Source organism: Colius striatus, chromosome 3 (genome assembly GCF_028858725.1).
Source record: "Colius striatus isolate bColStr4 chromosome 3, bColStr4.1.hap1, whole genome shotgun sequence".
Classification (NCBI taxonomy): domain Eukaryota; kingdom Metazoa; phylum Chordata; class Aves; order Coliiformes; family Coliidae; genus Colius; species Colius striatus.
The window spans coordinates 13,590,176-13,617,613 of NC_084761.1; the positions used below are offsets into that span (position 1 = coordinate 13,590,176).

Consider the following 27,438-nt stretch of genomic DNA (forward strand, 5'->3'; position numbering starts at 1 on the left):
TGGGCAAATTGGTCTCTGGAACAGCAATTTCAAAAGGCACTTTATTCAGTGCAGCCTTTACCAGGCAGGACTGAAATGCTGGGATGGCAGACCCTTCAGTGACAAATCATGAAGCATGGCAAGACAGCTGAAAACCTATTCTTGGAAGGGCAGTGGCTGCTGCTTGTGTTAACTGAAATATTTGCCAAGGCTTTGATGGGAATACGAACCCCGTGAGCTCCAGTGTGCACAGCCCTAGAAAGAATCATTTTTCTCAAAATAGCAGCAGCAGATTCCTCCCTTTACATTATATCTCCTGCAAATGAGATATAGGGTTTCCATTTGATACAGGCTCCCTCCAGACTCAGCAAAATAATACTGTTCAAACAGGGATGCAGATGTAGCCATTCACAACATAATTACCTGCTCGGTTAATTTTGGAGGGCAGCATAAGCGAGTTCAGCACCTCATCCTCATCTTGCTCATCAATGACTTTGCACTGCCGTAAGTACGGGGTCAGTTTGGCTGGATTGATGTACCGGCTCAGCATGTGCCGGTTGCATTCTACATTCTCCCACAATGCTTCCTCCTCATCTTTCAGTGTCTCCAGGCAGTCATCCATCTCTGGCTCTCCTCCTTAACAAGGGAAACAATTGGCAAATGAACATCAAACAGGGCAATTTCTATCCTGTTACTTTTTTTGTGCTTGCATGTCACATAGGATGAGCTTAGAATCACTTCTGACTAACGCTGAATTTGCCCTGTATTGAAACTGTTTGAACTGAAGTGCAGCCTGTCCACAGCTCATCTGGAAAGTGACAGTTCACGGAAGCTCTATCTGGAGCCTATGAACGATTGCATATCACTCTCTGGTGATGAATCTGTAGCTCAGCTAACTCCATGAAGGTCTGTACAAGTCAGAGAATCCCTCTTCATAATAGAAGCAATGGTAAAGGACCCGGTGCAATGCAAGAGACACTACGAACACGTAGAAATTGGAGCAAAGACAAATACTTGCTGCAGGCAACTAAGGCTTTCATTCTCACCTTCATTGCTTCTCTCAGCTGTACTGATTTGAACCTGAATTTTTTTCCTGCATACATGCGATGAGCCAACACATGTAAATGACTGTACTACAAGAACAGATAACTCATATGCAAGCAGTTATGTATGTCTGCCTTCTGCAGCAGTGTGTGTAGATGGATTGATGTGTGGGCATGAATGCAACTACCTGTGAGTTCAGACCTTGCCTTTCTCCATATGAGTGGATAAGTATGAGCATCCTATCACTGAGGTCTGAAAATGTTCTTGACTCATGCAAATACTATCACATGATTTCTGAGTGCTTGCTAAGCAATTTCCTGCCAACCTCTAATTTGTAACCACCTCATTAGAGAAGGTTACAAGGCAGGCACAATGAGGTGAGAAAACTTGTACTAAAGTTACAGGAGCTCTATAAAAACCTTTCCTTCTTAATTTTCTGATAAATGTTAACCTATGTTTTTATTCTAGCTTCCTCAAGATCTTGGTGAGTTAGGTGGCACAAGGAAGACAAATTTCTATTTTAAGAGTTGTTTTATCCCATCAGAGACCATGGTGTAAGAAGAGTGTGCAGTTCTTTGGTCATATGAGATGAGAGCTGTGCTTTCTGAGACTTGGCTGGCAATTAGTAACTAAGACTCTAAAAGCAACATTTTGTTTATCTTGGACCAGAAGAGTTTTCTCCATTGTGTTGTAATTTCCTCAGCTTCCAGCTTTAGGAATTGCAAAGCAGCCTGTGCCACACTGAACTTCGCAGCTATTACTCTGCAAAGCAAAGAGCTATTAACTCTTCATCTTGAGAACTAAAATCAAAAGTGCTAACCTGCTAAATAATGTGTATGTCAGACCAGTCCTACAAAAATGAGTGTTCTTTGCTTCATGCTTTCAAAGCACTTCCCAAATTGTCTGAAATCCTAGGCTGGAGATATCAAACCTATAAGAAAAAATGGAGGTATTCTGTAAGAAAAATTTGGTGAGTTCCTCACACTATGGACAGGTTACAGAAGCATTGCCAGTGGTTTTGTTCTTCTGTATTCCAGTAGGCCTCCCAGAGTTCTTTCCTTTGTGGTTTCACATCTTAGGAACCACTTGCTTAGCATTTGCTCTACTGCTTGCATGCAGATTTCATTACTCCAATAACTGCTATCAAATGGGCTGGGAGAGATTACACTCCTCAGGAAGGAAGACCAAGTCTGCTCAACAGAATCTAGAATAATGAAGGTATTGCTGTAGTTATGGGAAAATCCCTCTGGTCTTGTGAACTTCTCACAAGCTGAATGAAATTCTTACTGAATGCCAGTATTTACATGTGGTAAAGATGATACTGCAGTAATGAACAGTATAAAGGTAAAATAATAGTAAAAGCTATATAAGGCAGTGGGAGGAATGTTAAAGGTGAAATAGATTCATCTGAACATATATTCTCATGAACCTTACTCTCCACCACTTATTCTGGAAATAACTGTATATCACTTCAAAGGTGAATTTAGCAAAGGCTACATAATTGGAGAAGCTAAACTTTTGGGAGTAGAAGGCAGTAAAGCAGAAGGTCACATAGTACTTTAGTCATCTTACAGCTATGGCTATATATTTGCATGTAAAAAAAAAGTATGTTGCAGGCCCTTTAATTTTTGGGAGCATACCAGAAGCTCACAGATGGACCTCAGAGTGCAAAAGAAGCACTTGCGTGAATTTCACAAAATGCAAGATATCTTGTCATCTGCTGCACTGAACCAGAAATTATTACACACTGTCAGCAGTTCCCTCAGGACATTAGTAAGGGATTTCTCCATTAAATGATTCAAAGAAGATTTCACTCATCAGCGTAATTCTTAACATGAATATTTTTTTTTATCTGACATTAAAAATACCTTTATCAAATAGTCCCTTGTGTATGGGCATAATACATCCATATTGTTATTTTGGGTACATGATGTTTAATGGGAAACTAATAAGTACATTGCATGAGTGGCTAAGAATTTTAAAAGGGGATTTCCAGTAGCAACTCCCACTAAACACAGTCTATTATCAGGAGAAAGTCATTATAAACAATGTTTAGTTGAATTATCCCTTAGAAACATTGTTTAGTGGAGTTGTCTGTCACTGCCATGTAGACATTTCAGAATCTTCCTTCTGCTTTCTTTTTTAGATTTCCACCTTGGAAATGCCTTACCAGAAACACAGCTGAGTTCTCTCCTAACTCACTGTGCTGTTCATCACCTCTTGGGGACTAGTGCTGCATAATGGCACTGTCCCGGAGCCTGAGGTGTTGCCTCTGTTCTGTTTCTTTGCCAGACTGCCCTAGGAGTATAACCACCAAGTATCTGTGCTGTCTTGTGGAGCTATTCCAGAGAAAATAACAATGGGCAGCTGATACTAGTACAGTACCATTCTTAGTGAGCAAGTAGTTCTTTTATTTAGTGTTTAAAATGTTGAATAGAAAATAAAATGCTTGTTATTGGTTGAAATTTTTGTGTACTGGTCAAAAACCAGATGTGACAACTGAAACTCAGTAGGAAACCAATAGAAGTGTTGTATTAGTGGCTTTAATTTTAAATGATTTTCAGTAGCACATGCATTTTCTAGGTATTAAAAGACCTTACTCCCTCTTTCTGTCCTTCCTCCCTGTGATGATACTGCAGAAAAGTTGTTTTCATTTATAAAATTAAAAATGACAGACTTAAAATGTTTTCCAAATGTGTAATCACTTACTTAACCTGATCTTTATTATTCCTATCTAGTTTCTGATTCCGACACCTCTTGGGTTGTAACCTAACACATTCAGAAGTTGTGATATATCACAGAAATTCTATGGCACCCATTACAAATCACAGGTGTGAAGTCACAGACTCGGACTGACTTCAACAGACACTAACCAAAAAGAAATAAGAATCACCACAGCAGTTAAAAAATTGCTGTCTTGCTGTTCCTTTCAGCAGTTAGTATACAAAATAGCTTTTAACTGCAGGAGACCTTAATCCAGTAATAATCTCAGCTAGTCCCGTCTATTTCAAAGATCTCTGTAGATGCAGATAAATAAAAGAGAGAATCTCTTTCTACATTAAAAGAAACACTCTGCTCCCCTCATCTTTTCTCTCTCAGAGACTGTGCTTCTCTTGGTTGTTACACACAAATGAATCTTTCTATGTTTTCTATTTTTTGGTTATATTTTTTCAACAGAACACATCGCCTTGCAGTTAGAGCTGTTCTCTGTTCTCACTGAGACTCCACGCTTTCATATGTCAGTGACACTCTCCACTGATCAAGAGAATAAAGCCTGCAGGCTTCAGAACCTGGGGTTCTACAAAGTGCTCATCACCAGGTCCCATCTAAAGCTTTATTTTTTTGTGATTTATTGCATGATGGTGCAGAAATTAACCCTTCAGCTATTAAATTATTTGCATCTCCTTGCTCTGAATTCTCATTAGAGTGTCGATACTGAGGAATTGCCACATAACAGACTGCAAAGGCTTCAGCTAGGTTTTCTGATTTCTTGGCATCTCCTTTGTGAAATATGAAAAAAGGATATTGTCCTCATACTGAGGAGCAGGAGGAAGTTTATTTTGGAAGAGGTGATCTATTTTAATCTTTTGGACTTCTGCATTTGTCACAGATGTTCATAGACTGGAAGTATTTAAAAAGAAACCACAACACACAAGATGTTTCTGCAAATTGCAAATCAACAAGAACAGAAGTTTATGTTTAATACTAAGTATATGTACACAAACCAGGAAATCATTACATATAAATTGTCACACTTTAAAGCAAAAATAAAGATGAAAATAGCACTTTAAAACTGTGTATATAATTATCCTCAACACTTTGAGAGTATTGTATCACATCCTCTTTCTATGCATATCTCTAGATTTCATGGGGCAATACCCTTTCTCCCTCAAATTTGTATAGCACCTCACATGATAAAGTATAACAACAGGGTGATTTCTCAAAAGCTGCTTGTATGGATACGTGCAGATTTGCAGTATCAGAGAACCACAAAACAACAAAGGGATTTAAAGCTATTTTTAATTTTAGAGGAAAGTCACAGTTTGAAGTGTGATAAGGAATTTATATTCCTTTGCTTAAGGACAGGAGAGCTCTATTTGTACTCCTGACTTTCTGAAATGCTGAATACCAGCAGTTTCCAATTATATTGGCTGCACTGCTGGATATTCTATAGTACTGAAAACCGCTTTTAAAAGGCTTAAACATTGATTAAGAAGATTAAATTTGCTTACCTGTACTTGTGATTTTTTTTCCAGACAGGTGCCTAATTCTGGACTCCCAAAGGAGAGGAAACAATGTCTTGATCTGCCTTTAAGAATTTGCACTTCATATTCAGTCTTTCTACCTCAGTGTCCCCACCTCAAAACAAGATTGGTAAGAACTATTTTTATGACAAGGTAGGACTTGTTAATTAGTGACTGCAAAGCACTTGGAAATACCAAGACGGAAAAGCCTTAGAAAAACATTACTTATTAGTGCAGTTTTATTAGCTCACATTTTGCAGACCTTGGAATACTTTTGGAAGCCAGCAGCACTGTTGAATGGACTGGGCTGTATTTCTGTTTTAGGTCACAGTGGCTGTATGTGGAAAAAAACCCATTCTGTATATATCAGAATACCTTCTTTATACAGAAGATTCAAACAGCTTACTGAATGCCATAGTTTCAATGAAATAGATAAATGTAGAATAAGAGATACCAAAGTAACAGAAGAGCAGGAAGCTTTAAACACTAAATAGGATTATTTCTGCACAAAAGCATTCCATTCAGTTCCATTGAGCCAATCTTCCTGTTACACACAACCTACAAAAAAAAACCCAAATACTAGTAGACTTTCACAGCTTCAGTGAGGTAAATCTAGATCTTCAGTGAAGCCAGATGATAGCAATAGACATAAATACTACTCCCATTTTCTGAACGGAAGAGAGGCAACAAAAACTCCTCTCCCTAACTGGTTCAAAGTACTCTGGAGGTAGATTAATCTTGTTTCTACAGGCAAAAGGACAGAAAATTCCTCTCATTTTAATAACTAGTAGCTCAACTTCCAAGTGAGAGAAAAAGAAATTAAGAATTCTACCATGCAACTCAATAATTATTCAGTATCTCTGCTCTATGAAAAAAACCCAACAGAAAAAGTCAGAGATTTGTCTCTAATCACTATTCCTGTCCTAACAGAAGATGGCCAGAAGAATTAATACTGCAGGAACTCTCTTCAATTATCTCTTCTTTTGCCTTTAACTTACTCTCCTAAGAACAGATCCATATAAAACTCCACCTCAGGAAAAAAGAAAGGGCAATGCGTACATGAAGTATGGATCGGTTATTAGTATTGTTAGTCAGTATACCCAGTGGTTTGCTTAACATCATCTAAACCAGAAAACACTGTATGCAACAAAGATACATAAGGTTTTCAATATTGCAGGATAATAATGCTTAAGAGCTGTACAGTCCTTGCACTGAATTTCCACACTTTCTTCCACTTGCTGGAGGAAAAAACCTATTTACACATCAAAAATGTTGATTTACAATGTAATATGGTAAAAATGTTGATTTACCCAATGTAATGGCAAAAGACCTTAATCGGTGCAGTAACACTTATTAGGATCATTAATGTTTACAAATATGTAAAGAGCAGGTGTCAGGAGGATGGAGTCAGGCTCTTCTCAATGATGTTCAATGATAGGACAAGAAGCAATGGGTACAAGCTGGAACAAAAGAGGTTCCAAAGAAATATAAGAAAGAATTTCTTCATCATGAGGGTGGTAGAGCACTGGAACAGGCTGCCCAGATGAATTGTGGAGTCTTCTTCTCTGGGACATTCAAAACCCACCTGGATGAGTTCCTGTGTTACCTACTCTAAGTGGTCCTGCTCTGGTAGGGGGACTGGAATGGATGATCATTTGAGGTCCCTTCCAGTCCTTAACATTTTTTGATTCTGATATGAATGGATCTCTGTTTCATAACAGGCAGAGATCTATGCTTTCCCATTTTGCACTCCACCACGAGAGAATATCTAAAGTCTACCCCAAGCTTGCCAGCTTCATAATTTCAGAACTCTTATTATCCTATCAAACAGGAAGGAAATGACTAACTTGGTCTCAGTAGCAAACTCACAGCAGGTTGTTCTACCTCGAACATACAACATCCAATCAGATTTTGTTGTAAAACATACATTACCAACAATAAACAAAGAAACTGGAAAAATCCTCCTCTACAAGTAGCTTAAATGATGTTTGACCATGCATTTTTCTATGTGCCACTGTTTTCTACATACAGTGGGGATGCTTCTAGCTCGCTCAGTAACATACCATCTAAACATTAATGATGGAGGAGCAAATTTAGGTGAAATTTAGTTCCTCTCTAGCAAATAGAAAATGCTCTGTTCAAAACTTCATTCTATTATTTTATACTTTTATCTTAGAATGTCCTCTAAAGATTTGTTTCTAGTCACTAATAGTTGCTTTGGTTCCCTCTAGGGTCAACGGAGAGAGATTTGTTCTTTCAGACAGCAATGTTTACACTGGTGATTAGATGGATATTATTCTATTTTTCTGTATTGTTTAAGAATTTGATACCCAGATTTCAGAAACTGTTAGTACTACCAATATTAAATAATAATATATGTGAAAGCGTGTAAGAAATGAGAGAGGGAGAAATAAGAACTGAAGAGGAGAGAGGAAGATGAGATTGGGAGATGGAAATAGTGAGGTCAAGGGAAAAGGAAATATAAAAAGGGAATAGAAAAAGAAAAAGAAAGTTTGAGAAAGGGGAACTCAACAGAATGAAAGTGAGGACCAGAAGTGAGATAAGATCACAGGAAAGGCGTTTGAAAAAGACAAAAGGAAGGACTGTGGGGTGTAAAGCAAATGAAGGGATAAACGTAGAAGGCCCTGACACACAGATCCTGACACATTAGAAATTAGTGTTAGCTCCAAGCATGTAAATCAAGATAATGGCACAATAATTTAAATAAATAATTTACCACAGGAATTCAGTGCATCTCTTTTAAAGGATTTGCAAAGCAGCAGTAGAGAGCTGAAAGCTTGACATTTAATAAATGCTTTAATCTACACATCCTCCATCCTGTTATGCATGATGATGAGGAGGACAACAGAAATCACTGTGCTAACATAGTACAAATATGTTTATAGAGCCAGCTTCTTTTTCTTGAGTGCAGCATTAACTACTGACAAAAGCATTTCTTTCAACTAATGTGTGCTAAAAGCCAAGATCTAAAAAAGAAGCTGTCGTCCTCAGGCTGCTGAGGACCCATGAGAATGCTGGTCCAACAAATGCTTCAGAAGTCACTACTAGGTCTCAGGTTAATTTTTTCTTGTGATTGACTCACTCTGTTTTCACAATTGATAATGAGATTCTCGCTAGCTTAGGAGGAGGAGGAGGCACTGCTGGGGGCAAGCGTATAGTCCTGTGTACTTAGGAGGAGTCTTGAATTAAAAAAAATCAAGTTTCGGTGATTGTAGGTTAGGTCCTAGTAAATGTATGCTCACATTACAAAAAGTAGCTCAATCTTTGGTACAGAGAGCCAGTGTTCATAAAGGATTTGCACAGACTGAGCTGTGTAGGAACTGGTAGGACAAAGATTCATGAGCTGATACATATATATGAAACCTGCATAACTCTTGCACAGATAGCCCCATCGTACTTCTATTAATAGAATGAGTCACATAAAACAGGAAAAGAGAAAGAAGTATAAAATTGCTTGTTTGTTTGCTTGTTTGTTTTTTAAATTGCCCTATTTTGCAAACTCTTCGGTTACATAAGTTTAAACAAATAACAAAAAAACCCACTCAAAAAAACTCATCTTCCATGCAGTCAGATAATGATTCCTTGTAGATGATACTCTCATCCCCAGCCAAAGGATAATGCAGGGCACATTAGATGGGAGGACTGTACTCTAGTTCAACAGTCTCCAAATTCAGCAACAACTGACAGTAAATGTATAGGCCACTCTTACAACAGAAAAGGTTACACTCCAATCTTGAATACTGTCAGAGAACCTCACCATAATTCACCATGACCCAAGAAAGTTTGAAAATAATATTTCACACAGTATACTTTATAACATGTCAGGAAAATGTGACAGAACCCTATATTAAGACTGTTACAGCTAGTCAAAATACACAAGATGCAAAGAATGAGCAAATAAGAAGCCGAGTCTCACAACCCTTGTGTAAAGATCAACCTTAATAAACAACACTCCTCCAAACATATGAAAAATAACCCACATACAAACTGTCTACTGTATTATAACAACAGCATGCATCGGTTATGATGAGAATACTATTCAATTAAACATCTTCAGTGCACTATGCAAAGGTATAATAGCTTCCCACTCAGCTCTGAGAAGACTTACCCACTCATGTTTAGCTCTTAATAGTTAATAGTATATGCTGTTGGATAAAACACTGTTCAGTCTTCTAAGGGTGATGGCTGCTTTGATTCATATGTACATTTTGTTCACTTTATGTAAATGCACAACCTCACATAGACAGAACAGATATCTATACCTTATTCCATTCTGTGACTGCTTTGTCACACAGAAGACAACTGGGTACAATTTGACAAGAAGTCTACAATAGATCACAAGCAGCCTGGCCTAGGAAGGACAAAATCCCATCAAGAATCAGAAGGAGCTGACTGTTCTACTGCTGCAAATTAGAATTCTCCTTTCACATGGAAATGGCTATACTTGTTTTATGAATAGATTTTTCCCACTTATGCTTTCTGGTCACCTCCTCTTCTTGCACTGTGTCCTCTCTCACTGTCACAGGACGTGTCACGTAGCTCCGGAAACATACACCCACCATCCTCTCTCTCAAACTTGCTGCCTATATATAGAAGATTGAAAGGTGCTGGGGGCTGCCTTACTTCCCTTTTCTTCTGAAGAGAGGTTGTGGGTAACTTTCAAATATAACAACATTGCAGAGGAAAGTCTTAGAGGAAGTGTTTTCATAGTCACAGAGAGCTGAGTGCTCTGGATGGAGCAGGACAGACCTGAGGAGCACCTCAAACAGGTCCTCCTTTGCTGTAGATAATACAGCTGGGGTTCATTAACATCCATATGCCATCAAAGAAACCTCACTGTAAGGCCTGAAATTAAGAGCAGGAAGGCAATCTCTGGAAAACAGAGAGACAATTCACTTTTCATTCTGCAGCAAGGCTCTTCTATGTCCCTTCTACAGCAATGTAAAGCAAAAATTTCCCAATTCTTTACTTTACAGGACCGTATTTCCAGAAGCAGTAACCTTGCTATGACTTTGTTTTGCTGTCTTGAGGAAGATATAACACCAAATACTTGGAAATTCTGTATTTTCTACCTTCAAAGCATTGTGAGAAGTAATTAAGCATCTTCCATTCCTGTCTTCATAACTATATCCATTGTTCTAATGATACAGAACAAAAAGCTGTAAAGCTTTTGTGTGAAAAATGTATCCCAGAAGAATTAACTAACCATTGGAAGAGACTAAACTCTGGTCTCATCAGGAAAATATGTCCAGTTTGGTTCATGGTTAACATGTTTTTTTTTAAAAGACCAAAGAAGCAAAATACTAAAACAGCAAGAAATGAGTCAGTGTAAGGAGAAGCTTCAGAATTCTATTGAACTCTCTGTTAACTGTAGAAACAAAAACTTGTGAAAATAGCAACTGTAAAGTGATGTCAGAGTTCCACTTCATCTGTGAGCATCTCAGTCTTTAAGCATAGACAGCTGCTGTTAAAACAGCATCTCCAAAAAATATTACAAAAGTAAGATTTGCAGGGCTACATCCACCCAAATCCTGGTCTTTGGGTGAACATGTTTAATGGTTAACAAGGGTGGCAATCAACTAAAAGTAAAGTGGAAGTTTTGTTTTATTCTCCTATGTATCTTGTAGTATAACAACAAAAGCATTTGCAGAATGTGCAGAAAAGCCTTTCTTTTAAATGCAGTGGTTTATTTGTGAATGAAGCAAAGTTACATGCAATATGAGCACTAGCAAATGGCTCCCACACGTGAGGACTGATTTGCTCTATTTCTCATTCGTAGTCAAGGGCGAATCTTGTAATTAGGGTCAGATTTTCAAAGACCATAGGTGGCACTTAGGCATCAAAATAAATGGCCAGCTTTTTGCAAGACTTGCCTCAGAGTGTGGGATAAGATAGTGTTATAAACCACTGAGCTGATGAGTGTTAAGTACTTTTAAAAATCGTGTCTTTTTCTTACTTGCTTACATTGAAGCTGAGCTCTCAAAAATCTTTTCACAACTGGAGCATGCTTCAAATGCTAAGTATTAGAAAAATGGGCCTTTAAAGCTTTGTGAGGTGCTAATTTTTACATGAATACAAAACTGTTCTATATAGCACCTATAAACCTGGCTGGCAGCAGTATTTAAGTAGTTATGATCCTCCAGTATTGTATAAACTCTCCAGTAGCAGGCATCCCTCAAGGAAAGGGGCAGATGCTGCCTGTCAGTGCTTACCTGTGCTAATTCTAACCCTTCTGAGTACATTTTGCTAGCTAACAGGCAATGGCAGACACTGCTGATGCATCAATCTCTTTTCAGCATATTGTCTCTGACTCCAATTGAGATTTTAAGATGAAATTTTAAGCTTTGAATCCTGTGAGATATAATAAAAGAAAGCTTCTTTCTATGTAACGGACAATATTTCTTTCTATGAGTAACAAAACAGAAATTATTTTTCTCATGCTCAAAAATTAATAAAGTGTAGCAACTACATTTGGGTTTAGATTGGACTCTCCTTCCACCGTTATTTGCTCTATTTATCTTTTTTTTTTCAGAGCCTGTAAGTTCAGCCTTGCAGAATCTATACTGCTGACTCAGCTAGCTGAGCCAAAACTCATAAAAATCTATTTTAAAAAGGTCCAATGATTTTATTTTCTAATCGTAAATATGAAATTTAATTAGCATCTCCCTGCTAACGAAGTCACCATGGAAGACAAGACTGAGGAATTAGGTATGGGGATGGAACGTCAAGCGTAAAACAAAACAACTGTTATGCAGGAGCCGGTTTAACTCCTGCTTTCCTCCACTCAGGTTTCAGATGTTTTCAGAATTGTGTGCTGTGTTCATATGTTTCCTTCTATCTTCTATGGCAGTAATTACTCCAGCCTGATATAGCATCATGTGAAATACAAAATAACAACAGATAAGGTTCAGTCTGGATTAGAAACAGAAGCAAAACAGAACAAACTGGATCTCGACTCAAAATCCTATTTTGATATAAGATACCCAGGTCAGTAAGTGTTTCAAATCCTGTAAAAGCAATACACTTATCAACTGAGAAAGACTTTATTCTCCAGGGCACTGCAAACATCAGAAAGATTAAAAGATTGTTTTAAAGGAAACATATGGAGGATTTTAAAAGCCTCTTCAAAATAGGAAATGTGTCCAGCCTTCTCATTATTAGCATTCCTAGAACATGCGTCCTAGGCTGACACCAGCACTGAGGTTGGCATTACTTGATGAAATTCTCTCTGCTGTGAGCTACCTCTACCATCTTCTCTCCAGAGTTCTTGGGATGACAGAAGCCCTTCATTTGTCTTTGCCCACCGATGCCTGCATGAGTAGGTTAGGAGAGTACATTTCCCTGCGCAGCAATACAGATGGTTACTTGCGGTGAAGCCAGGGACAGGCATTCTTCCACTGTTGCTCCACAGGTGCTTTGGTGAGGGAGCACAACATTACAGAACATCACTGAGGACTTGGTGAGAAGTGGGCAAGTACCGTGGGAGAGCTCTGAAAAGGCTGATGAATGACAGTAACCACAAAACTGTACTTTCTCCTTATACTCACACTGAAATTGTTCATAGCAAGTTAGTGTGGGAGGAAGTGTTTACAGGACCTGTCCTGAGAGCAGGTAATTATTAATAATTCCTGGATTGCTAGAAAAGCTTTTGGAGGAACTGTGTGTGGGCATGCCCTTTGGCTGTTCTCAATGACAACATTCTCTAGGGTAAAAGGCTTTATTTGCATGGGTCCTGGTTACTCATGAGTAGGCAACTTTTTAAATCTTTAACTCCCTGATGTGATTTGAAAGCTGGAAAGAGCCATAAGTGTGGTTGCAGCATTATAAAAGCTTACTGCCTTGCAACATGACAAAACCAGCTCTTCGTTATCAGTAAAGGAAAGCAGAAACTATACATCAAGCAACATTTTATGTAGCAAGGCAAGAGCAATTTGGGGAGAGTGAATCTTTCTTGGATGCTGTCATACTAATTTTCTCTTGTTGATCTCATAATGCTTTAAAAGTACTGTGCAGTTTTCAGGGCAGTTGCCAATGAGTATAGCAGCATTTTCAGACCAGAGTGGGTACATGACACTCATGTATCCACATTGCCATAATCAAGGGCACAGTCTAAAGATTCTGATGATCAGCTCTCCTGCCGTTATCTAGAGCATCTTCCTCTATCTCTCATCTGAAAGGCTGCTAGTAGAAGTGACAGCCTGTATTCTGACAAAAAGCTGCAAGTATTCTCTTTAGAAACAGTTTGTTTTCTAGATTCTGCCTTCACTTTCCTGCTTGAATACAACATGAAAAAATGTTGGATCAGAGAAAGTAAAAACATGGAAGGATAACCATATACCTTATTTTTTGCCATCCTGACCATTTCTCCCCTGTAGAATTAGCCCTTTCTGTCCTAGTATTCCTCCTTGCTTGGAAGTAAGAAACCTGTGAGAAGGAAGAATGGGTATTTCACCTCTCTAGTACTCATCTATTTTAAAAATATATTTTATATACATAAAATAATGGTAAAAAAATGCTAAGAGAGCCCAGTCTACCTATATCTTGTTTTCAAAGTGGTAAAAATACACAAAAGCTTAGGTTGTCAATAATAGATGTGAGATTAAGGATTCTTTTCGGACGATGTTTGGAGTTTAACAGCTTTTGGAAGAGTCCTTAGCTTAATCCTGGCTGCTCATTCCTGCTTCTCAACACAGGGAGGTGGTCCAGTGGGAAAAAAATATTTGTGCATAGTTAAGTTTCTGCTGGATCATTTTTTTTCATCCAGCTCACCACATTACTGTGTCAGTAGGGCACAAAAGGTAGTACAAAAGTAGTAACAAGTGGTCAAAGCCAGGCGGTCAGCAGGGCCACTGCTAGATGCGTAACTACAGTCCCAAAGGCTGAAGCTGTTGAGATATTTTTGGAATGCTGTCCCACATAGCTCAATGAGTCAGCAGGTGTAAGGAATCTCAATGAAAAGCAGAGACACTGAAACATTCAGACAATGCTTCCTAGGATGGTTCCACAAATTAAACAACTTTTTAATCACTGGGAAATAGAAATCTTATCAGAAAAACAAAATTCACTGAGGTTTTAAAAGAAAATTTGGCTAAGCTGTAATTGTAGTGAGTTAAAATCTCATCCTCCTAAAGTTAAAAAGAAACAATGACTTTAAAAATAGAATTTTGCCTTTTGCTCTCCTCTGATAACATTTACTCAAAATGCAAAGCCGAAAGCATCAAAAGTCACTATATATTTTTTTACTTTGCCCAGCTTCATCTACATCTGGACAATTTTACATTGCTGTTAGACTACAATTCACTTACAGCAGCAAGTAGCCACAACCCTGAGATACAATCATCAAGATTGACTTAGGAAACACTGGATATTTCATTAGCAGCTGGGGTGATGGAGTGAACAGTAGAGTTGAGGTGAGTTGAGTGGGGACTACCAACTTTCTTCAGACAACTGATATGCACAGTCATTGATATCTTCAGTGGCGTGGTGATTTCAGTCTGTAAATCAGACTTATCCCAGTTCTAATTTCCATAATAACTCTTTGTTTCTTTCTAATATTTATGCTATCACTCACCCTAGCAAGTTAAAATAAGATTTAAACTTTCTCACTCCCCAATCTGAGGATCTGAAATGGATAATTCTGGTAAAGTATATTTTTAAAGAATAAAGCAAGTTTAAAGAAATAACCATCTGCTCTGTTTGGATTTTTATATGCAATGTTTAGCACTCACACCAAAATGTTGCATTCCTTTTCAGGACAGAATGGTTCAGCTGGTGGCTCATAACTCACATCCAACCATCAGGACTGGGGGTTTTTCTCTGGGGGAAGTAAGGCAGCAGACAGCTGCATGACTCCTCTTGGGCTTGTGTAAGGCACAATGAATTTCTGGTCCAAGACTACAGAGTTCACTGCCTCCACGTGCAGTAGGGAGGATGGTGGGAAGTAACCTACTTCTAGACATGTAGAGCGTAATAGAGAATGCCAGGATGTGGCATTGCACAGCCCACAGAGTCTGATGCTCTGATCTGACTCCTTACAGCAGCTCTACGTGCAGAACCAGAGGGTAAGTTTTGGACTACATTGTCTGACACTCGGCACAATAACCTGAACAGCCTGTGCTGCACTAACAGTGTATGTTAAGCACTATCCACAAGGAAAGAAGTGGAAGAATCTCCCAGATGAAAATGTGACTGTCAGCAAAGTCTAGAAATGTTGCTAAAGCAAAATGGCCTATTTCTGCCTTCCCTCTGAGTTTTTATTTTCTATATTTGCTGTGCTTCATCCACTGCTTCATTTCCCTTAGGAAATGTCACAAAACAGAGGTTAGGGATAACTTCAGTTCTAAACCATGCTGTATAGGGAGAACTTTGTTAGTTATCTTCACTCACCTGATGGAATTACCATATATGTGATGGTAATCAGAATCAGAGAGGAAGAGGAAAGGAGATATTAAACAAAACAAGTGAGGCAAGTCAGAGAAATGGGTCAGACTGAAGGTAGAGAGAACTTGCAATGTGAGGACTAAAATAACAGTAACAAACCACTCTCTGCCTTTTCACATGTTCTTTCCACACAGTAGTTAAATGTTCAACTTATCTTTACTCTTCCAGTCCCTTTGGGCAGAAACTATACTTAGAACTGCAACAATGGAATCAGCTATTTAATAGGTTTGCATCCAATATTTCTAATGCTATCCTTCTCAAATAGCTCTGGATTTATGCACTATGTTATGATGATGCAATTGCAATGAGTTTTCATTTTTCTGCATTGTAGAAAGTTCAACATTATATCAGAAGCTTGTCATTAAACTCACAGTCTTCAAGGTGGCATTCAAATTCTCACCCTTTCTGCTTTAGACTTAGCGTTTTCCTGTTGTTCTTTGCAGGTGAAAAAGTTCCTCATACTGTATACTCTTGTGGCTTCTACAGTAACTATTGAGGCAGATGCTACTCTCCCAAGTGTGCAACCCTAGTTGTTCAGTGATTCAGTGAGAGTGTTGCTGTCAATAGCATTTAATCCAGTAAAACTGCCTGGATATGGGCAAGTCACAAAACCACCACTCTGTAGCGTAACGCTCCATACAAAAATGCCCAGGTATCACTTTTCCTTCAAACTACAGACTTGCAGATTAAAAACCCCCAAACTGATTCAATGTTTCCAGCCTTACAGGAAATGTAATACTCCTTCACTTTTTTTCTAAAAACCAAAGCAGAAGAAAAACACTCTTCTGTCCTAACACAGAAGTTTAAATACTTTTTTGTTTCATACTGCATCAATATCTTTCATAGCATAAATTGCAAAGAGGAGATAATAAAAGACAGAAGGAAATTAAACCTTCTATAAAGCATGTTAGTCTTGGGTCTTCCTGAAAAATATGTAACTGGAAATACCAGCATATGTTACTGGAAGGATGAAACACACCCAAAATCTTATTAAACAATTAGGTATTGAGACTCATAATATAAATTCTGACTTGACAATATAAATCCTATTAAAATAATATAAATTCTGTCTTGTTTTGGCAGGAAGTGTGAAGGAAGAATAGCAGTATAGTAGCAGAGAAGGGTCTTAAGCTTGGGTTGTTTTTGGTTTTTTTTTACTAGGAGAGATTCATCTCAGCCATACTAAAGAAGGTGGAAAAAACTTACAGAATCAGTCTGTGCAACTCATTAGTGAAACTGGTTTGATGATGTCGCCAACTATGTTATTATAAACTCTGAAAAACGTATGGAATGGCAACTACCTTGATGTGGAATTCAGGGGCAGGACATGGCTTGGTGGCAGTATTAGATTAACATTTGAACTCTATGATCTTAAAGGTCTTTTCCAACCTAAATGATTCCATGATTCAGAAAAAGTCAAGAAACGGAGATGCGGGCAGTCACAGACACTGTGATTGGTTCTTGTAAAAGACTGGGAGGAATCAGTAGACTTTGGAGAGGATCCATGCAAAATTGCAATCATGGAGGGAACGTTCTTTTAAACACAGGCTTTGTCCAACAGACCAGTTTGCTCAGTGAATGGTAAATGTCACTTGTACTTTAACTGAGATATTAAAAGTCAAAAGCCTTCAAATAATCTTATAAATGTGATAATCTTTCAGTTCAAGATCAAGGAGAAAAGATTAAGTCACTAGTTGTGCTGTAGTTTGGAAATGAAGTGGATTTGGTGTAATCTTTAGAAAAAGAGTTGAAGTAACCTTCGGCTGTTTTCCCAGTTTGTGCAGGATTCAGAATTCACAGAGGAAAACCTTTGAAAGGTTTATTTATTGGGGTTTCAAACCCTGGAGGAACTTACTTTTGTGCTCAAATATATTAAACACGTGTAACAACCTATTAAGCATGCCCATAGTATGGGCACAGCTAGATTAGAAATGTTTATACACATAGAGCTGTAAAAAATGAAGTGGAAACAATCCATTAACTGCTAATGATACCTATATATGTACTGTCAGATACCACTTTTTCTGCATTGAAATGTAAAAAAATCCTTGTCCCATTTTAAACAGAAACTCTATGTTAAATTTACCCTTCAGTGCCTCAATTACAACCTGAGGAAAAATTGCCAGGAAACAAGTGCTCAGGAGGCCAGCAGGAATCTTTTCATTGGTTATACTGAAGCTGTATTCCTCCCCTGAACCACAAAACCAGGGCTGACTATCAGACTTGGGCAAATAACAGGTATCTTTGTGTTAGGCCAAATTAGCCTCAGGGACCAGAACAAACATACCCATTAACACAACACAATATTACTTTACACAGACAAATTCACTGAGGCAACAATTACTACAACTAATATCACTACACAGCTGTATATACATTTATCCTGTTCATAAAACCAGAATGTTATAGCTTTTCATTTGACATTTCTGATGGATTTCCAGTGGGGTTTGACAAATTTTCCTTTCCTCCTGAGTTGCTGAACAGATTCACTGAAGTAGACAGCATTAGAAAGTAATGCTCCGTGCAGCACTGAAGATAAAATAGGTTTTGCGGCACTAACATAACAACAATACTCTCTTCACTACATGCTCAGCAGTGATGGCAGACAATGCACAACATGTTGCAATCTTTTGGTGCTATTAGTAATGTACTTTTATGAGCTGTGAAAAAAATCCAAACCTATGTGTTTGCCTTTGCCTAAGTACAAAGGTCTTACTGGCTGATATAACATTAAATGCACCCCCTATAGATCATTACGCATGTGAATTCATGGTACTCGGGAACTGTCACCATTCCTAGTGTCCAAATATTTGTCAGAAGATTATGAAGGAAGAGAGATCTTAAGAATCAAAGTTCAGTGTGAAAATCCCGAGCCAAGGAGTAACCCACTGCCCACGGCTGGGACGTACCATGACGGGGTATACAGCAGACGGGCCGTTTTGTCAAATTGCCCTAAGAGACTGGCACCGAATTCTCCTTTTGCCTGAGAGAAGCAAAAGTGAGAGGGTAATACAGAGAGAGAATACTGACTAAAGAAGTAGAAAGAAAGAAGCTTTTATCACTCATTGGATGTGTGCCACAGAGACCAATTATATACATTTGACAGCAACCATTATAATTCCAGAGTCCTTGAACAAATCACAAGCAGAAAGGTTACCTTCCTGAAAATGCTCATTGCCATTAAATAACTGAACCAGACTAGTGGGTGAAGGCAGCAAGTAAGAGTTTGGGGGAAGGGAGGAGATGGAGAATCTTATTACATGCACACCTGAGAAAACCCCATCATTGTTCCGAAAAAGGAATTGCAGATTCAATGCAGATACTGTATTCTCAGCAACACAGACAGTGTTCTGAGAATGCAAATCCTACAGACAGCCGAGACAAAACAGTCAATACAAAAATAATTTCTTGCTCAGATCAGTGGTAAAACTCAACTACACTTGATGAGGTTTATGGTTTTATCCTACAGTTTGAAAGTCACAAGATTTGGTCCCATAATCTTTGTTCTTTCAAGTTTAGTCTGCTGTGGGAGCTGCTTACAGAGAAAGCTGCCATAGGTCAAACTCCACCATCAGTTACACAACCTTTATGACCACATCTAAGCAAAATACTCATATTTCATGAAATAAGCATTTCAGTATCACGGAGAGAGTCGAGACATCTGATATAAAATGGGTAGCTTGCTCTCCCTCAATATATAGACATAATATTGGGAGAAATAAGAGTCCCTAAATTTCCTTCTCTGTGAGCAATCATTCCATATATCTGATTAAAAATTTTAACAAGCAGCAGTATATAAACCAAAGTTTCTCACATGCAGATTTCTTTAGTGTATCCCAGGTATTTGGGATACATTCCTCTAGAGAAGGTTCAAATTGCCTTTAACAGATACAGGTAGTCAGATGGTTCTCTTTTCACCCATGCTGAAAGTTTATTTGTCTCTTAATTGGAAGTAACTATTCACATAAGAACAGTGTCAAAGATATGGTTCCGAATTTCTGTTCTGGGGTTGTCTGTCTCAATATAGCAATTTGCTGGGTAGGACAAAAAGTTTCCAGGCTCTTTACAGCTCTGCCAGGGACATAGCTCAAGAAACCAACACACACAAAGACACCAAATTCTAGCTTCAAGTCCCCTTGCACTCTCACAATGCAACTCTGACAATGCCCATTTTTAACTTAACATACAGCAAGCAATCATGATGAAAAAGAAGGGAGGGAGAGAGAGAGAAAGAAGAGATGTTGTCTCAGACAATTTATTTCTGTATGACATCAAGGCCTCACAAAAAGAAACAGTAATGGGGACACAGAACACTGAAAAAGCCAAAGTACAAAATCATCATGCAAGTTTTGCAGAAAGAACACAAATACCTTTCACATCACAAGATGAGTTGTAACAGAGTAAGAGTCATATTAGACTTGCATGTATAAAACGAACATCTCTTCTTTTATTGTCCTAGGCTTGTGGACTTTTCAAAGATACAACAGACAAAGATATTTTAATGTACCTGCTTCTGTATTCAGAAGAGAATACTCACAGCTCAAAGGCCACAGTTTGCTAGTTCTGAATCAGAAAGGATTTATTATAATTGCAAACATAAAATTTAAGCTCCTTTCACTCATAAGGAGACGGACAATTTGAGAGAGCAGGACAGATTTCTAAGGGAATTCTCCCACATAATAATTCTCTTATTAATTCAGTTGAGTTTAATAAGTGATCCTTATTCAGTCCCCAAAAGTCCAGATCAGAATATCCCTAGAAATAAATCTTCAGACTCAACAGCCCTGCTTAAGAGGGTGAGGCTAAAGGGCTTAATCAAAGAAATGTACTTATTTGTCATATCTGGTTAAAAGTTTACAAACTTAAACAAAGAATAATACCAGCTATTATCCTTGGATGCAGTTTTTAGCCATGTCTTATCTTGGTGACTCACCACTATATATGGTATAAAACAAATGAGCTGTTTCCAGATCTTAGGAGCAAACTCACACTACAGCATTACAGTTGAGAACCACTGAGATGTAAAATTTCATAGGAAAGAACAAGAGAAAAAACAAAGCTAGTGTCAGACCAAAAGTTCTGCTGTGGGGCAGGAAATTAAACCTTTATTAAGTTTAGGAAAAAGGCTTATGATTAACTAGAATGATTTTTACAGTTGTCCAAAGACGTTTCAGATTGTGCCCTCTCATTTTTTTCAGTCTCATCACTAAGCTCCTACTCTGCTGCAGCCTGCATACTTAGCAAAGGAAAGAGGAGCTGAGAGACTGCAATACTTCCTCCAGTTCTCCTACAGGTACTCAGCAGAGATGTCAAGACAGAACAGAATAAGATCATGTGCATCAGTAGTTCCTCCCAATATGAATTGCAACACCAAGATAAAAAGAGATAGAGAAACCTGGCGGAGAGTTGTGGTAAGGACTTAGGAAAGAGTGGGATGATAGGGCAGGTTGTATTTGTGAGTGGAGGGGAAGTTATGATGTCTAACAGGTGTTAGACAATTCTGTTTGAAACAGAAAGAAACAGAGAGACAGCATGACAATGGTTATCTGCTGTAAATGACTAAAATACAAGTCTGAGAACTGAAAGGAAGCTGTGCAAGTATAAAGGATTTTATTTTGGGATGCATCCTCAACCTGTATATATGCAAATCCTGCAAATGTACATGAAAGGGAGAGACAGGAAAGCAGCATGTGTGTGCGAGGACAATTCAGAGGAAAGGCAACACCACTGTGTGTGCAAAATTAACTTTGCAGGGTATGCTGCATGCATGAGAATGTGGATGGAGAGGCAAGTAGGAGTGCGTGTGAGAAGCCAGAGAGCAATGGGGAAGAGGAACATAAGACAGAGAAGGAACTGACAGAGGGGAAGGAAAGAAAGATTAAGAACATGGGGGAGGATGTACAGTCTATTGCACAGGCGAGAAAGAGAAGGTGGAGGGAAAGGAAGGGAAAGGAATGAACAAGGGGAACATCTGTCACACAGAAAATATGCTTGATTAAAAACAGGTACAAAAAGATGGTGAAAAAGATAGTAAGAGATACATTGGAGTTGAGAAAATATGAAAAAAGGAAGTGAGAAGAACAAATTAAAAGAGAAAAAAAACAAAGGAGAAAGATTTTATTAGTTAACAGAAAGAATAAATCCCCAATGAGGAGATTTAAAGAAAAGGTTAGGGTGCAACACACTATAGGTAGGACCAGAAATTCCCCGGACACCAGCATGGATGCTCAGTCCTTTCATTTTCCCTCTCTAGACCTCCATTTCACCTCTCCTTCCCAGTGCACACTTTCTGCAAAAACACTTTTGCACCTCCAACTACAGCCTGTTTACGTCACTGAACCCTGAGCTCCAAGCATCTGTGCATGCAAGGTACGAGACCTGTTGAGGGCAAGGAAGGCGCGTATGCAATTGTCTTCAAAGAAATATACTCTTGGAAATGAACACAAAAAAGGTGAAAGGTGAAAGTGGAACTTGTAGTGATGAGAGTCAAATTCTGCTCTAGCCAGCAGTGAGGTGGAGTTGATCCGACAGCTGTGTTCCTTACCTTGGGTGCTCATGAGTAACCGGGCCGTCTTGCTGCAGCTGCTGCAGGGTGAAACTCTCTATGTCGCCTCCATGCAACTGTCAGGGTCCCTCCAAGAGTCCTTGAGAGGTTATTTGTACTCTGCAGCTGTTGGAAAGGAAACACAAGGAGCAAAACACCTCCTGGCCCCTGAAGCACCAGAACTTTAGAGTGATGAAGGAATGAAGGAAGCAAGTGAAACGGTGACAGAGTGAGCAAAGAGCCACACAGAAAGTAAGAAAAAGTGTGTCAGAGGCTGGGAGGGGCGTAGAAGGAAAATGCAAAGATCTGACAGGAAACCAGACTATAAATCTGCTTTAAAAACCACATTTCTGCTCCCCAGCACTGCAGTCTGTTTGCAAATGACTCTGCATGCAGGTGACAGCTCTGAAGTACCACTGTAAGCAAGTAAAGAGACACTTTTATCCCTTCCCCACGAAGAGCAGTGGGCAGAGTCGGCAGCAGCACAGACAACTAGGGCAGATAGAAAAAGATGGCTGTTTCCACTGCCTCACTTCTGATTCCTCAGACTTTTAGTGCATGTTTCCCTTGGGCAAAAGGGGATGTGCTGAGTGCCAGCCTTACTAGTGCTGTGCCTCACTGACCACAAATCAGCCCTTGCTTCTCAATGCACACACTGGCTAGAAAGTAAGCAGGAAAGAAAGAAAAAAGAAACGACTGAATGAGAGTTCCAAGAAAAACCATTCCAGGCAGAAGGAGTTCTGAGTTTTCCCAATGTTTCAAAGGCTTTTCAAGAAAAGGTCTATTTTACTAATAGTGCTTTTTCTATAAAAGCAGTCAACAAGTTTTACTTTGTGCAAGCATTAGATTATTTTCCAGTTGAATGATACTTCAAACAAGATATTTTCCAAAGGGAGTCTCTCTTGAGACATAAAAAAGTTGTAGTGTGGTGTATTGCTTTAATGCTGGACTCCAGGCTTAAGGCCACACCTGTAAATCCAACTGCTGATGAGTCTCACTGAGGACATTTACCTACATGGCTGTAACCAAGAGCTTCATTCCACAGGCAAGTCAACAGGAGCAGTCAGTCAGCCCCTTACAGTCCTGCAGGACCAGGAGCCACCACCACTGCTAGGAACATCCTTCAGCATTGCTACCATCTTGCTCAGGGGTCCTTAGCCTGAGTCACTTGCATGACGTGATGGTCCTTGTTCTGCTGTTGCCTATTCTACCTCCAGGGGAAAAACAATGCTCAGGTATTGCTCTGTTCCCAGTCCCTCCCTAGGCTTTATCCTTTGCATTGGGTAGGTACACACAAATGAAGGCTTGCTGGAGTCAGTAATATGTCCTGAAGATGTTAGAACTGGAGGGAAGACCCCTTGAAGGAAAAGTTACATGTGTGTAACAAGAATGCACGTTCATGATGGTGACTGTGGCTAGAAGGAAGCAGCTATGTATATATATGTTCATGGGTATGTTTTCATCTTATGAGAGAAACTAACAGAAATAAAAGCAGAAACACTAGGAATAACAAGCATAAATGACCTACAGTAGATAACTTAGGAATGTGGGAAGGGAAAAACAAGAGGAGAGTAATGGAGTGAGAGAATGAGAAAGGAAAAGAGTTGTTAAAGATAAGGAAAACTCAGTGAATGGAAAGTAAGTGTAGAAGTACAGTGGAAAAACTATCAAAGGATACAGCAGCAACAAAGACAATAGAAGAGAGGAAGTGAGATGATAAAGTGAAAAGAAGAAATGTTAAGGAAGAAAATACATGGTTCAAAGTGTCATTACAGCAACACTCAAAAGTGATCTTACCAAACTGAAAACCTGAACCCTGTGAGAACTGTGAGGGAGCAGAATATATTCCAGGCAGCAAAATGTGGGACAGCTTTTCTCTGTTTGTCCCTTATTGTTCCTCTAATTCTAGGTATTTGTACCTGTACCTTGACTGGTGAGGACCTAAGTTTAGCTATAATGATGATATTGAAAGGGATTCTGGAAGGGATTCCAGTTCTCTAAATCAAGAGCTCAAGGACTAAGGCAGGCAGGAATTTCCGTCTCCTACTGGGCAACAGCAGACCATGCCACTTTCCTACCAGTTATTTTTTTTCCAGTGAGGACTATACTGTTATGTGCTACAAATATTCTATGCTTTACCAAAATTTGCCTTTGAACAAACTTATGAACTGCATGTGACAAGGTGCAGGAAAGCTTCCTGCTTTGAATAGCCAAAAATCTCCCCATGTGATGAGTGCATTGCTCAAGTTCTGCAGTTTCTAAATGGGAGAGAACCAGTGATACTTTGAAGAAAAGATGTGGAATATATCTCTACAAATAGTGGCCTACAATTATTTCATTAACACCAATGTAAGGTACTTCTGAGCCAAGCTTTCTGCTGCTTTCACAGAGGAAACTGTTTTGTACGTGCCACAGAGGAACCATTTTAAGCACAACTAGAGAAATTAACTCTGCTGGCAGGAGGCTTTGTGGCTTCACTTCAATTTAAAAACCACAGATCTTCCACACACAGTTGCTAACCTGAAAGGAAAAACATGCTAGAAATTCAAGTAAAAACTCACAAAGTCTCATTATAGCTTTCTCCTTCTGTCCTTGATTTCTTCAGCGAATAGGACATCAGACAGTAGACTATAAAACTGTCCTCCAGGGCTTAGCAAAGTATGAGGTATCATTTGTTTCTGTTTGCTTTTGTTTTGCTTCATACTATAGATTACAAACAGCTTCCAATAAGTACAGTAACTGTTTTAAGGAAGATCCCACATTTCCCTAGGCTTAAAGCAATACCCTAAAGATGAAGAAATTATCCAGTGAAGGCTGAGCAGCTTTAAGAACTCTATCATTGCAACTCAAAGGACCTGAAATTCTCCTAATCACAATGACTTGAGTGGCAAACAGATTAGTTGAGTGGGATCCAGTCATCAATCATAAAGTCACAAATAACTGAGCATCAACCTCCTTTTGTAAGAATTTAAAATCTAATCCCAGCTTTGAGTTTTAAAAAAATTCTCTCAAGCTATAAATGTCTCAAGTGATAAAATGTTGTGATTGAGGTTTGTCATGGTTTAACCCAAGCTGGTAACTAAGTCCCACATAGCCACTTGCTCACTTCCCTGTCTTGGGATGGAGGAGAGAATTGGAAGGGTAAAAGTAAAAAAGCTTGTGAGTGGAGGTAAAGACAATAAGTAAAGCAAAAGCTGCACATGGAACCAAAGTAAAAGAAGGAATTCATTCACTACTTCCCATTGGCAGGCAGGTATAAATACTTTTCATCTTCCTTCATTAAACATGGTATAGGAAACAATAAATTGCACCTCTGCCTGCTAAGGAACTCCCTGGTTTGTTTGCTGTCTCCTGCTTTCAAAGAGACTTCAGAAAATGGGAACATGTTTAGTTCCTTCCAGTTGCTCTAATTCTGCATGATCTAAGCCCTGATGGTAAAACCTAAATAACAAGTGCATCTTAAGCCCTTTTGATGATGCTCTACATTCCCTTCCTCCAGGCTCTTACTCTGGGATTCCTGCATAAAAAAGCCAGCAAAATTCCAAAGTAATTTTATTATTGTAGTAAGGTAATCAAACAGTGAAGAAGACTTGGCATTTCAGATACTCTTTAATATTATTCTGTCCTCCTAAGTGTTTTGCTCATAGTGGCTTTCATACCATAACATTGTTATTGGGGTCTGTAGGGAAAGCTTCTCTTTCTAATTTCTATCTATTATCTTTCACACAGGATTGATGTAAAATTTGTCTATCCAGTGGAAGTCTGTCCTTCCTGTAGAATGCCTTTTTACAGCACTCAGAGGAGGACAGGCCCTAACTCAGAAACAAAGCTGTTAGATAGCTTTAAATAGTTGTAGACTGAAGAGCTGACCAAAAAAATAATTAAAAAAAAAATCAGCATCTGGAAGCAAAGAAACATTAAACTGTCCAGCTCTTAATCTGCTGTTCCTTTTCTTCTATTTCCTTCTTCTCCCAAGTGAGCCATCCCAGCCCATGAGGAGACTGCCCTTGACTCCTTATCGGTGTAACAGTCCTGAAAATCCCTGGATACCAGAAAGGCAATTCACAAACTAGTGATTTGAGAATTAATATATTGCATTTCTCCTGCATGCCTGAGCACAGTACCATCGTATATATTGTTAACACAACCCCTTCAACTCTTCAGAGCAAAGAAACAGAAGTATTAAATATTTTCCACATTTTACATATTTTATATTATCAGCCTTGCTCAACTATCCTTAGAGACTATCACTCTTACTTAGAGATGCTCACAATTTATCATTTTTCTCCGGAGATCCGACTTCCAGAACAGAAGTATTTCCCTATTCAATTCACCAGCCTGTGGATAAGCAGCTGTTAGCGTTCATCTGCCTTTTCTAGGCATTAACATCAAAAATGCCCCTTGATCTTAAAAAGCGACACACAGCAGGGTTTCTTTAACACCTTTGGGGGTAATGGTTTAAATCCAGTAGGGAAATGTTCTCATCTATAGGTTTATGATACACATTTAAAGAGTGTTTCAATTGCCTGAACTATGAAATAAGATGACAGCCAAACATATATCAGTGAGGAACAGATAGTATAAAATTCTCTCATTTGACAGTGTTGGGGCTTACGTATTTTTGCACAAAATGTACAGTCTCTGTTGAGTTTGACAGTATTATGGGATTTATCTGTCTGTGTCAGCTGTTAGCATATTCACCCTCCTTTTTATGGAAGTGGTGGGTTCAAATCCACTCCAGGAGCTGGGTTCACAACTCCCAGCACAGTTGATAGTGCCTTGCCAAAAGACCAGCCCTCCTCTGAAGCCAAGAACCCAGATCTCTTCTGCTGACAAAAAGGAAGCTCCAGACTGTGATGTTCTTTCCAGAAAAGTCAGAATTAATTTAGTGATTACTCAAGTCTTTTTTCATTCTTTTTTCATTACATATATATTTTTTATCAGAACTGGGTAGGGCCATAGCTCAGGTCCTTAGGCTGTTCCTTCCTTCTTAATTATTTGTCCGTAAAGCCTAAAATCCAAGGTTCTTTACATCTTTCAGAAAAATATTTAGTTTTACAGCAACCAATGAGTTTGATACTCACCAGATGACAAGAAGAAATATCGAGAAGATAAGAGAGAAATATTTATTCCCCCTTGAATCACAGAATCTTAAGGGTTGGAAGG

The 27,438-nt window shown here is 38.8% G+C and overlaps 1 protein-coding gene across 3 annotated transcripts in view; it reads right to left on the minus strand.

Moving 5' to 3' along the window:
- Window positions 1–22,430, minus strand: part of CARD11 (caspase recruitment domain family member 11) — a 48,627-nt gene extending 26,197 nt beyond the window's left edge. Inside the window, exons 1-2 of one of the 3 annotated variants that reach the window (XM_061992669.1) lie at window positions 22,273–22,430; window positions 403–615 (exon numbers count right to left, since the gene is read on the minus strand). In XM_061992669.1, the coding sequence (XP_061848653.1) occupies window positions 403–615; window positions 22,273–22,285 (226 nt within the window). In that variant the 5' untranslated portion in view covers window positions 22,286–22,430. Of the gene's footprint in view, window positions 1–402; window positions 616–1,843; window positions 1,893–5,255; window positions 5,319–22,272 lie in introns of those variants that run through there. The other 2 variants (XM_061992670.1, XM_061992671.1) reach the window with 2 other exon arrangements.
- Window positions 22,431–27,438: the final 5,008 nt, after the last annotated feature.